Source organism: Bemisia tabaci, chromosome 1 (assembly GCF_918797505.1).
Source record: "Bemisia tabaci chromosome 1, PGI_BMITA_v3".
In the NCBI taxonomy this organism is placed as follows: domain Eukaryota; kingdom Metazoa; phylum Arthropoda; class Insecta; order Hemiptera; family Aleyrodidae; genus Bemisia; species Bemisia tabaci.
The window spans coordinates 18,611,758-18,625,559 of NC_092793.1; the positions used below are offsets into that span (position 1 = coordinate 18,611,758).

General features: G+C 39.9%; 1 protein-coding gene across 1 annotated transcript; it reads right to left on the bottom strand.

The window, feature by feature from the left end:
* Positions 1-570: 570 nt before the first annotated feature.
* On the bottom strand, positions 571-9,735 carry emc (Basic helix-loop-helix domain-containing extra-macrochaetae). The gene is made up of 2 exons (XM_019046996.2): positions 9,185-9,735; positions 571-2,148 (listed from the first exon to the last, which is right to left on the bottom strand). The coding sequence occupies exons 1-2, from the start codon at positions 9,560-9,562 to the stop codon at positions 2,083-2,085; spliced, it is 444 nt and encodes a 147-aa protein (XP_018902541.2). The 5' UTR covers positions 9,563-9,735; the 3' UTR covers positions 571-2,082.
* Between the last annotated feature and the right edge of the window lie 4,067 nt (positions 9,736-13,802).

The following is a 13,802-nucleotide window of genomic DNA, read 5'->3' on the forward strand; positions in this document are numbered from 1 at the left end:
TGAATTCAAATCAATTGGTCAAGGGTCCAAAAGTTTCATTAGCGTGCTTTGGCCTTACTCCATTTAATTCATTTAACTAGCAATACTAGCATCAGACTTATGGCCATGGCGGAATTGCCTATTTTCATTTGTTCATGTAATGCGCTCCTACTTAGATTTATCTTCTTTTTTTACACGGAGAAAAATGAATTGCTAATTTAACAATTAAATTGTTAAAAAACTTGTTCGACATGTTTAAAATGTACACTTCACAATAGTGGAAAACTAGTGGTTAAAGTAGCGTTATTTTATTGTAAAATCCCATTGAAACATGTCGGGCACTTATTTTAACTACAAAATTGTTATATCACTGATTTTATTTTTTTCCGTGTACGCTACGGTCATGAAGGGTGATTTTCAAAGGATTTTAATAATGATACTGCTTAGTATTATTAATTCAGTTGAGCGAAAAGAGTACTTTTTAATATTATAATCATATTGGTTGACGGCTCAGCTCTTACGCTATCTCTTAAATTCAGAGGATTTGATAGAATAATGGTTTTGATGATCTGAAAGTAGAAGACAGTGAGATCAAATGGTATTTTGGTTTCTTTATTTTTTTAAAAAAAAATTCAATTTGAAATTGAGTTTTTTCAAGTGACAATTGTACAAAATGGAAATGAAATACATCTGAATAAATGAGGTGTAAAAATTTTGAATAAGATTGCCAATGTCTGCAACACACATCAGCTTTCAGAGAGATAGAATATGAACTAAAATAAAAATTAACAGAATGCAGAACGTAATAACTTTGTTATTTTGATCATCGTCGGCTTTGTGAGGAATAAATTATTCAGATAATATTTTTAAACTAAAAAACATAAAAATAAATCTAGCATAGACGTATTTACACTTTAATATATGTTCTAAATGTACAACAACAATAACAATAAATTTGTAAGAATCCAAATTACAATGCGAAATGGAACATTTTAAGACTTACAAGATGGAAAAAATTAATAAATCCAGTTTATTCCTCTGAATGAATGTAATGAGTCACCTACAGCAGAGGGGAATTCTCAAAATATGAAATGAGGTAGGGAAGTTGATGATTTGGTGGGATATGACATTAGGAAACTTCCACTTGAAAGATTCAAGTGAAAAGGATAAAAAGTTCAATGAAATTCAAGCTACGTCTATTGATTACATTAAAGGGTCAATTTAAACTGGATTTAGATGGAAGAGTGATTTTAGTCTTGAAGTTTCCACCATTCATAAATGGTTTCAGCAATTGTTCTCAAAATATTTACAATATAGAAAGGGAACTCTAGAAAATGAAAATTATAAAAAAAAGAAAAAGAAAATTACAAAACAACAAAACATCACAGACAGAAATAATAAGTTAATGAACTAGATACTAAAACAAAATTCATTTTCAGTCAAAAACCAAGCTGTCTCAGAACGAATTCATTTTGTCGTCATGGCATTATTTAAATTTACTTCCTCGAAATACTTCTGCGGATTTAAATTTACTCATTACAATGTTCTTTTTTGGAAAATGGAATATCAATAATTGGTGTCATTTAAAAAAAATAATAACGCTTATGCGCTCAGAAATTCAATTATGAAAGATTCACACGATAAATGCTCTGTGAAAAATGCACTTATGAATAGGATTCGAAAAAACGCTATTTGAGCTACCTCGTCTTTAAATGTTACGATGACATGAAATCCGATTCAATAATTTTTATAGGAAAAAAATCAATGAACGAAAAATTAAAGTATTGATAGAAGGACTAAAATACATGGGAAACAATTTTAAAATTTCTTGGCGAAGGAAATTTTTCAATTTCTACTTTTTCAATGCACGATTTTACAATGTCATGTGCGCGCGGTAAAATTATGTGAATGCTACATGTATCAAAAGAAACTGTTTGAATATTGTTCGCAAAGATTTCGGCACGAAGAAAACGATCGTAGGTGGATATATACCATCACAGAGAGCTGGTTCATGGTTGCGATGTTCCAAAAAACGACGGGGCTCTAGACTGTTCCAGGAGCTTGTCTTGGTTTTAGATGACTTTGATTAGTATCCAGGAAAATTTAACAAGAGACGTGCCTCTCACTTGGCGTTGAGGTTTTTTCTAAGGGATGAGACACGGGTGCATTCTGTAACATAAGAAGAAACACATCCCATTAATAATCAGTTAAACCAGAAACGATTAATAATAAACATGCACACTGAAACATTAGGTACACTCTGCTTCGTCCATTTAAATTTATGTAAAATGATCTATATTTATTGCGACACCTTGAATCAATCACAGTGGAGTATCGGTTATCCGCGGTTTTATCTATGGTTGTGGCCCGAAAATGCAGCAATTTTATGGCGCGTCAAAAAATTCGTGATGTTTGGCAAGATAACTTCTTGGAGGTAAAGTGTATGCATTTTTAACTAATAATCACATTTTTTCCCATTATTACTTGAGTGTTGTTACCGATTTGAAAATACAGCTTTTTATTCACTTTCCCCGGCTGAATCACTTGGGGTTGACTTATACGCGAATTTCGCTCTTCCGCGGTAGCTTCAATCACCACGCGGATAACCGCGACTGTACTGTATTTTTTCAATGCATTTGAATAGAGATCAAACGGTGTTGCCAACTTGCAAGAATCGCCGGTGATTCGAGGACGATCTCACCCCGCAGCTGACTCGAGGAAACGTGCTCGACGAGATAAAAAAAACCCCAAAGGAAATGTCCACGGGGTGGGAGGAAAGGGAAGTCTCAGTTTCGAAACGGCCGACCACGTGTCCTCCACCCTGCCTCGCAAGAACCGCGTTCCTCCAACGAGACCCGTGACGAAGATACGCGGGTTTAATTTCCCGTCCCCGCGTGGATGCAGATGTCTTAAGTTTTAGGGTGAAGCCCCGGCCTGGGGAGCCCTCGAGAACCAGGTGTCGCGGCGCGGCGCGGCGGTTGTGAAACTAGCCCTGCAGGGATGAGCCGGGGTTTTTCTGTGGGAAAAATTCAACCCTCGCCCCTTAAAATCATTGCAAAATAACTTTCGTATAAAAACTATTCAGCGGGAAGTCGGATTTCGTCAGTCTTTTGACGACTTTCTTTTCTCTCGGCTCCCCTTTCGGAACTGCAGCGGCACCTGGCAGAGCAAGCTGCTTCGCTCCTTCGCTAAGGACAAAGCTCGACTACTTCGTTTTAACAATTTTCTCACGTCCAGATGTGCCTTTGTTCTATCACCGTATTACTCACTAGCATACCGGCGTATTGCAACATTTAGACGGTATTCGACGATAAAGATCAAACTTCTTCGGCAAGTTTTAGAATTAACGTATCCTCTACAGATTTAACCGTGTCGAGTGTAGATGGACGTGCTTTTTGAAATAAGCCGGAAAAGTTTCTTCTTTTTTTCGTAATGCCGCGATAAAGAAAAGTATTCTCACCGGACGGGAACAAAAAAAGAGCCATCAGGCATATTTTGCTAAAATATTGGTTTTACTCTATTTTATTAGAAAAAAACAACAACAAAAACTAACAGATCCATACTTGAGACACAAGAGCAGTCTCTTCCCAAAAAATCCATTTTTTGAATCCTGAAATACACGTGAAAGGACCCACACGCTACACGTTACATTCAAGCAGTCAAAAAGTTGGTGTTCGCGTTCGGATACTTTCAGTTTCAATTTAGTGATCTCAGAATAGATTTAGATTTTGGGCAATAAACAGCTGAAATTTGCTTCTATGCGCCGTGGATCCATTTTTTGCCAAGAACTTTAAAGGAAACTGGTATTTTTGCAAAATGTGTCCGATAAATCGACCGACGTTCGTACAATCCCATTAGTAGCACAACAGATGCCATAACTTGCATTGGCGCCCACTGCGCGGCGAATAAATCTCGATCATCAAGTAGCTTTTAATGGGCGTCGCGGCGCTAGGGAGGGGTGCGTCGGCGGTCGCGAGGGCGGGGGGCGGAGCCTGGGAAAATTGCCGGGTGATCAGCTGCAACTGTTACTCCAGCTCCGAGTCCTTTCGCTTCGAAAAGTCACCGTAATTGAGCTCCACGTCCGAAAATGAACTTGACTCCTCATCCGTGGGAGCCCTCGAGAGTACGGAGTCATACGGCGGGCACGACTCGTCCATAAGAGTAGTTATGCTCTTTTGTCGAGACGAGTGATGGCGGCCGCAGTGCACACCCGCAAAAGCTTCATGATCTCGTCGCAATTGCCCCTCGCTGGAGGCTCAACAGGTTACTTCCGTTACTCGCTGCCGACAGCTGTGCCCGAGATTTCCAGCCGCGAATTGCGCGTTTACTAGGGGGTACCCCTCTGGCCGCCACGCGGTCCAATCCCCAGAGAAAGCTTCGCGCCCTTGTAAGAATCGCAAACTGGGCCATTTTTCACAAATGTAAAGGCCATTGACTCATTTGGATCTCGTATTGCAACTGGGAACTAATATTTCTCTCTCACTTTAGAAACAACATATGTGCTCTCGGTGGGCGAGGTAGAAATAGTAGTTCTCAATTGCAAAAGGTAGTCAATTCAGAAGTTATTATTAGTTGTTAGCGGAAAAAATAATGAAAATCGGCTCAGCGTATTTCGAGAATTAAATACGCCGAGAAATGCGTAAAATAGCGTTCATTCTTGAAGTTTAAATGAGTATATTCAGATTCCGAGACACGGGTTTTAATACGGACATTCATGAAAAGTTGATTTCGGGATTGAAATTTCTATTTTTCTTGAAAAATTCAACCGATGATTGACATTTTAAGCATCCACGGTAAAATTCAAACGTATCCAGATAGAGATTTTTCAAAATTTCCCCTCCTTTTTCAATCTTTCAATGGACAACTAATCAACATCATTCCTTGAAATAATAACCGAGTATTCCTCACACAGGGATGAAAAATCGTAGACTTTTTTACGTAAGGACGTAAAATAGCTTTTTTTCTCAAAAAATTAAGTATGAAAGCAAATTTGAGCCCCCGGAGAAACTGTGGTACGTAGTTTGGAAAATTCATTGCCGAAAAATCGATCAATAAGTGCGACATGACAACAACGTAATTCGTTGCTCATGATCGAAACGCCCGAGCGCGTCATGAGCGGAGCCAAAAGGAGGTCTTCGGTTTCCCACGGACATCGGCCACCGTCAAATTCATCAAAAACCCGACCACCGATTTCTTAGCGCACCCGCGCACCTGTGCCGAATCACACGAGAAAAAAATCGCGCAAAACTTAATCTCAAGGGAGAAAAAACAATTCGGACGGGTTCCTCGATAAGAGGCCGCAAATAACCAGTTCATTACTCGATTGGTTCGGCAACTCCCCATCTCAACGAGACAAAAAAGGTTGATCGATTATGTTGGTGGCAAAAAAATAATCAGGTCTTTATAAAAACTTTAAACCTCTGCTCTCGGAACTCCACCACTCAACCCTGAGGGAGGAGACTCCATTTGTTTTTATACTTTTAAAAAACACGGTAGATACATTGCGTCGAGAAAACCGTGATTTAGCAGCTCTTACGATGTCTTCGACGCCCATTAATGAGCCATGCACAACTCTAGTAGCCGGCTATTCTCATCCGTTATGACCGCATAATTTATCATTTACGTTATAAGAGTTGCGTTAAATTTTGCAAAAACAAACGACGACTTCCCGAAAACCAAACTTTAATGCGATCCTCAATTGAATTAGTAAATAATTCATAAAACAACCATTGAATTTTAAATGACATTCCACAGTGATTGACTTGGGGTGTCTTCTGTATCGAAGGGTAAACTTTCCATTATTATTGAATGCAATAACAGGACTGATTTTAATATTCGGTCTGCATTATGCAATAAAAAACAATTATTTCCGGCTCATTCCGGAGAAATGATTCGTGTCATTGCGTTCATAAGAATGAGTCCATTGATTCCTAACTTGCATGATTCAACCGCCAGAAACCTCGTCTTTGACATGCGCTGCCAACCGCAATTGGACTGCATTTTGCAATTCGGAACTATAATTTCTGGCTCAGTTAAGAATCAACTTATGTGCCATTAGTTTCCCTGTATGCATGAGTGTTTTTACGGATGTACCAGAAACTGTAGTTCCTAACTGCAAATTGGAGTCCCGTTCAAAATTAGCAAAGAAACTAAAGTTTCGATATCCTGAGCTCCCGGAAAAGAGACGTTTCGTCATGATAGGGAATTTTTAGTGCATTGAAACGTTGAACGGGGGATTTTCGAGAGAAATCGTTGATGTTGGCGCGGCGTCCGGCAACGTTCACGTTGCGGCTTCACGATTGCAACACTCATCGGGCATGACTTAAATTTCTCGCTTCCACCGTGAAATGAGTATCCGTGTCGCTTCATGACTCGTCTCGAAATCGTGAGACTTGAGGAGTCTCCTCTCCCAGCGCCACTCGATTTCACCAATAAAAATTCCACCACCGCGCTCCTCAGCGCCGATCGCGCCCCATCAAAATTAATTTAATGTTAATTAATTTAATGAAAATTAATTTCTTGCCGAAACTCATACTGCAAGGAGGAAATCTCGACTCCTTACGGATACAGAGAAAGTGTTGTTGCAGTAAATCTACATATAGCTGCGGGCTGATTGTTGAAACTGATAGACACAGCTATGGACAAAGAAGACATAGAAAGTATAGAGCAATCCTATTGGTTGAAATGGTTGGTTCCTACAGACTAGGGGAGGAAATGATGGACTAACTACAGGGCCTCTCGTCGTAGGTTGTCGATGGTCAGTCCATTAGCTACCTCTTTTGTCCATGGCAACCACCCACTTCCACCAAAAGGACCCCTCCATAACCCCTTCATCTTCTTCGTCTATAGCTTTGTCTATGAATTTCAACAATCAGCCCGCAGGCGCGTGAGCTAACATCGAGATCTCCTACACACTTCCGTAAAAACTAGTTTCACATAAGTTTTTACCAAAAACAAACCGAATGTTTTACGTCTTGTGGCACATTATAGCTATTAATTCCAACAAAATCTTGTTCAACCGTTCGATTTGACGAATTCGAATGCATGTATGTCGCGTTCGGATAGTTCCAGCTGTATTTTTGGGTTCACAAATGGATCACTTAATTAGAAAAGGCTAAAATGTAACTCGATGTTATTGGAAGGGTTCCATTTTAACTCGCTACTAGAAAATAAAAACCCCGAGCGGTTGAGCAGGTCTGATGCTTTGTGGCTTAATAGACTTTCGGGCAAAATTTCCGTCAAAATTAAAACGTCGAGATAGAGAGAGAGAGAGCACAGCGGCCAACTTAACGGGATGAAAAAAAAGAAAGAAAAACACGAGAAACCCAAATCGCGCTCTTATTATAGTCTGAAGACTTTGAGCCTCGCATTTCTCGCGGATGACAAATGGACAAAGACAGCCTCAAGAGTTATATTGTTAACTGCAAAGCACAGCTGTACCAACAGCTGTTAACTCATCAATTAAACGACCCACTTGTTTTGACTTTTGATGACCGGCTACTTATTTACTGTCCCATTTTTCTTTAATTCGTCGCCAGTTCCACCGTTGTCTCGGGCGGGGAAAAATATCATCACAGCTCACTTAAGACAATGTTCGGGATTTCAGTGCCAAGCTGTCGCTGCCCCCTCACCTGAAATATTTTCGCAAGAAAATATGCCAGTTTCGCCGCTGAAGGCCTCTCACTTCTCAGCCACCAAAAAAGAAAACAATGTGTCATGCCTTATGTACTTAGGACGCTTAGATTGTGATAAGGCGGAGTTGCTTTTAACCTCTTCCCAAAGTGTTCTCTCGTAAGGCTACGAACACATAAATTTAATTCCTAGAAATATTTTTTGTGAAAAGGATTGAAATGCGTTTGGTGTAGCAAATAACCTCCTTTTTCACAGATTGAAATCACTCCAAATGATTGTGCTCTAGTCGTCTGAATGAGATTCACTTGTTCGTACTAAAAATCAATCATTCAGACAAAAAATCCACGATCAATCCACAACCTATATAGGCTGACCTGACCAGCAAATACGTACTCTCGAGTCGAACAATGAACAATAAGCTCGCTCAACGCTCTGACCCTTTAGACCACACCAAAACGTGAAAATAGGAAAACAAGTGTAGATTCAAAATATACGACTACTTTAAACGTAGCCTGTCAAATTCATAATGTCATTTCGTGGACTCAAAGGAGTGCCATAGAAGTACTTATTGAAGGAAAAAATAATATTGAAGATAAGTTTATAACTAAGAAAAAATGTTCAATATCACAGTGAAGTAAGCAAATTGTTTGCGAAGATCGTTCCTTCGGTATATAGAGGCTGCAGCACTCAACACATTCAAGTATTTATTGCAAATTGCTTGTAACCTGTAGATTTAATCACTAATCTGCCTCAGCAGCTGATTACGATGAGCATTCATAGTATTACCTAGGAACACAGTAAGCACCTTGAAGGAGCCTTGCTGATTTTTCTGCCACCTCAGGCAGGAAATAAAAATTACGCACTTAACCTTCGCGGCAAATCGCATGCAATCACCGTGACTCACTTATCTCTCAGTTTCGCAGTCAAGAGTCATTCATAGGTATACTTGACATTTAGGTATACCCGCATCAGACCGCGTTAAATTTCGCATAGGAATTAATCAATGATGAGCGGCACTATTTGGGCGCATGCTTCGTTAATTTTGGGGATGACTTCTAATTTAATTATTGCATTTCAGAGCATGTCCCGATACTTTATGAATACCTACCCGTTGCGCAGACGCTAGTTTTATACTTATGAGAATCTAATGACATCGCGCAAAATCTTGATGTGGTGCATTCTAGATGTCAGTCATAAAACCTATAATTATTAGTATTTTATAAGATGACAAGATAATGCTAAATAAAATGGATTCAGGAGAAACTTAAGATCAGAACGGAGAGAGCGCCAGCGACGCAATCAATGATTACATGACTAGGTAGTTTTTTCATTAGTTGGTTTTAAGTTTATAGATTCCATTTAAAATTTACGATGTTGCTAGATCTATTGACATGAAAGATGAAAATTATTTGACTTGCTAAACATCTTTTTATTTCTACAGTATGCCCTATCATTTGGTGAAGTCGTGCGATAAGCTTCGATGGCAATGTTGCGCGAACTTTAAACCTAGGGAAAAATATGACAGTTTGCTTACTTCAGTGCTTCGACTAGGGATAAAAGAAGTACTGCTTACCGTTTGATCTACTGAGGAACATGTGTTGGAGACGATGGCATTTGGAGCCAGAACGCCTAGAGGTTGCCTATTCGCAGAGCTCGTCCTGGAGTTGGTGGTTACAGGTGACAGAGCCACAGCGGCCGCCGACTGGACCATCTCGGACGTCATGTTGGGGTGGTTTTCCAGGGCGTTCTGGAGGTCGCAGATGTATTCGATGACGTTCTGGATGACCTCCAACTTGGACAACCGTCGGTTCTTCGGCATGAAGGGAACGAGCTCCTTCAGTTTGGACAGGTACATCTGGATCTCTTCGTTTTCCAGGTCCCGCCTCGGTTTGTGGACGCGACCGTTGATCACTCCACTGCTTTCACTTGCACTTATCGCCACAGCTTTCATTTTGAAAAATATTTCCGCGCACAAAACACAGAGGAACACTGAATGTAAACAAAAGGGTTATGATAACACTTTCGAGTTCGCGACGCACTTATCACTTAATCCTGGGTGATGTCGACACGGACACGGTGCAGAATCGACGCGACGGAGCTGTCTAGTAAACCGAGCTCATGCGCGCAGCGGTTTATATATGGCGCCCCTCTTCGCGCCGCCCATATCCCCTCCCATTTCCCCTCCCGGCGCGGCGGCTGGCGCTTCCCCGTCACCTGTGTGTGTGTCTGTAGCCAATTCTCAGCAACAATTCAGGGAAATCTCAATTATTATTCTTCTTCCCGTCACCCCTCCCCTTCAAGTCTGAGATTATCCCACGGTGGGCCCGAGCTATGAATGAGGAGGTAAGCTCCGACTACTCGACGGACCTCGCGCTAACAACCACTTAACTCTGCGGCGCATCTTGCGCACATACGCGCTTTTCATGTCCGCGGCGTGTAAATCATGCCGCGTTAGTCCCAGCGTTCGGAATTATTATTTCCAATCATACACCGACTTATCTCCTGGTGGCTCCGATTATTTTCGTTGATACGGGGTCGCTCATCAAGTAAAAGCCGCTTTGGGTCGGGCCTGAGCCTACGTTATAAGTACATTGCGGGGTTTTGAGGTTACATATTACATGGATTGTTATGGGGTCATTTGGGACCGCGCTACGTAACGTTTTGACGTTATTGTTTACTATTCTCATATTTTTCCGCAAATTATACAAAATTTTAACCACTCATTTTGCCATTTAATTATTTTATCAATATTGGCCTTAGCCATTTAATTTTTCTTTCATTATTGGCCTTTCCTATTTGGAGTTAGGGGTCGGAGAACAGGCCAGGGGCGGACTGGGTGGAAAAAGGCCCGCCCGGGTGGCAACCACCACCCCGCCACCCCGTTACCCGGGCCAGTCCGGCTCTTTCGGGGGAGCGTTAAATATTTTCAGGGAGGATTAGACCTACGTTACAGGTGCTTTACGGAAAGGAAGGGATTCTGGGGAGGCAACTAAGACCCGATTTTTAGCTAAATTTGTTTTATGAACGGTCGTATATAGGCGAATGAATGGCTTGTTACAGGAGACGGCGCAGTGCACTATCTCGAGTGGGTTTGTCAATGGAGCTTATCTTATCAACCTGATAAGATCAGCTTCTGTTTGATAAAGCACTCTGAATGAGTTGTCCGTTTCATTAGGTGTGTCTTGTTTCCGCCCAGATTCCAACTGTATTTTTTTCCGATTCTTTACCAGTCCCATTGTCAGCCGAGTAAAATAATTCAACTCAGCGGAGCTACGATGAGCACATTGGTTTGTACTTACCTTCCGGCTTGAAGAGGAAATACAATATTTGATTTTATGAGCTCTAAATACTGACCCATAAAATTGATTTTGATCAGTTCATTTTAAAGAAAAAAAAAAAAAGAGAAAGAAAAAGGGGGAAAAAAATAGTAAGATTCTCGGCAAAATTATAGTGAGAGGATGCAATAAAGCAACACCGAGAAACAAAGTCCTGTAAATGGGTCAGTTGCGCTAGTGACAGAATTATGGTGTGATGGTGTAAGCCGGAAGATTAACCAAGAATAATAAGATTTGTCCGAACGCAAAGTTTCTAAGTCCAATTTTAATCGCTAGTCAAAAAAACGGCGTATGGCATCATCCACTGCGGTTGTGCCCTCCACCTTGGTTTCATGAATCAAAGAGATACATTTTGCATTGGTGCACGACATAAAACACGGATGAAACGAAGGTGGACGAAATCATGGTTTGCATTACCATGGTGAATGACGTCATGTACCGTATTTTTCGATGAGCGATTTTTCCTTTTATATTAGACGTGCGGAAACTTGGCATATGAACCGATCTTTTAATTTTTGCTGATTTATTAACATAAACTATCATTTCATTACTAGCGCAATCGGCCCATTAAAAATTTCCAGATGATCAGAAATACTTTTGGAAGTCGAAATAGTTGTATCGCGTGTTTTGTTCCACCTAATATTTCTACTCTGCGTTAAAGTCTCCGAGTCAGCAGCAAAGAGACCAAGTATTCCTTCATTTTTGTAAATACAATTTTATCTACTTGGAAGTTGAAATAGTTGTATCACGTGTTTTGCTCCATCTAACTTTTCTACTCTGCGTTGAAGTCTCCAAGTCAGCAAAAAAAGACCGTCGCATTAGCGCGACGCGACGTCGTTTTTTGAATGACTTACGTCAGTAATTTCTACTTTGGAGCAAGCAGAGAAGGAGAGGTTTTGCCCGGTGGAAAACGAGGCTATTGACCGCCAACTTCCATTTTCAGTTTTTACCTCGTGATGGTTTGCAACTTATGGAACCTATGATTTATGCTCTCATCAACGACAGAAAAACCACGGGCGCTAAGATTGAAAAAAACCACCATCTGCCGCTTGTAAAAGAGGATGCTCTGCTCAATACTGAGTTTTATTCCCTCTTCGTCATCCATTATTGTTGCGTCGAAAAATGGGCCGTAAAAATGAATCCAATAAGCCGGTTAAGAGTTAGCAAATACCAATACATATACCTCATCATTTAAATTTCCAAGATGCCCGGAAAAAATGAAATTGCTGAATTTTGTAGTTAGAAAAAGTGCCCGACATGGCTCAATGTAGATTTTACGATAAAACAACTCGTGGTTAAATTAGTTTTCCACTATTGTGAAATGTACATTTGAATTATTGGAAACATACCGAACATATTTTTTAACAATTTAATTGTTAAATTGGCAATCCATTTTTTCCATGTGCCAATGTCTATCATGTAAAAACGTTTCACATGCGCACTTCTCCAATTTTTTCCAAAGCCAAAGCATGTTGAATACCATGTTTCAGTTGCTTTCTTGTTTCATTTTATCTCGGAGGATCCATAAAAATGCCACTTGCTGTTAATTACGGAATCGATTGTAGAATTTGCTTTGATTAATTTCGTGTTTTAGTAGAAATGGTAGAAATTACTGAGTAAATTGAACACGAAGATACCCCCTTAATTCATGAACTGAACAATTTTTGGAGGAGATATGACAAAATGTTCTCATTTGCAAAAATACATGCGTTTAAATGGGAAATGCCTCCAAATGGCGTCACTAGGTGGTGAATTTCCTCCTTTTTAAATATACTTCCATAGCATTTTCCATGTCAAAAAAATAAATATATTCCTATAGTATTTTTCATGTCAAAAAAATATGTACATACAAAATACTGCGAAATCGGCTTTTTCCGCACTTTCCGATGGAGCAATGAAAATTTGCGTGCAAATTCTGCAAGGATTGAAATCATTCAGTTTGTTAGATGTAATCGTACTAACCTCTTTTGCACACGAAATGACAGCATTAAAGGAAAGAAAACGTGTAAAACAAAATCTGAAAGGTTTGTTTAGCCCATATGAATTTTGATAGTTCTCATGAGGGACGTATAGCTCTGAGTCAGTTCTTTCCACTAACAAGTACGATTAAAATCTGAGTGATAATCAAGTTTACAAATCGCAATCTTTAATTACTAATAATCAAGGATACAGGACTCGTATTTTATGATCGCCCTTAAATCCTAACATGCCAAAGGTTAATGATCTTCACCCTCCAAACCAAATGTTCTACTTTTATGAGTTTCCACGTCCTCCTTCACTGGTTGAGCACTCCCATGTCCTTGCTCAACTTTTCTCCTGAGGACTAGTTTTATTTCAATCCTAAGATTTTATTCATTAGCACTCCCCCGGGTACCCGAAAAGCCAAAATGTGCTCATCATTCCACCATGTAATTGACTATAAAACTATCCGAGGTCAACGTAGAAAAAGCTAACCCCGGAAAGGTAAAAAGTTTGATTTTTTGTTCGAATGAACGAAATAATAATAAAAAATATACATTAAAACGACAGCGAAGGAATTAAATTTCGTTTAATTCTTATTTAACTATCAAGTGTTCGGCACCCACCCGGAGCGACATTTTAGAAGGTGGGCCTTAAATTTTTTAATGGTTGTTTGCTTTTGATCTGCGTTTTCTCCGACGAGCTCAGACCCTTTTTATGGAGAATTATTTCGTGGAAGGGTAACGAATGAGGTAAGTTGGTGAAGGGAAGGCCGATTTTAAAAAGGGGTGAAGAGCAATGAACTTAAATACCGTTTCGAAAGAAATGACTATTAAAACTCACTTACACGAGTGTAGACCCATGTCTCTATAAACCACGAAGAAAAAGAAAAAAATC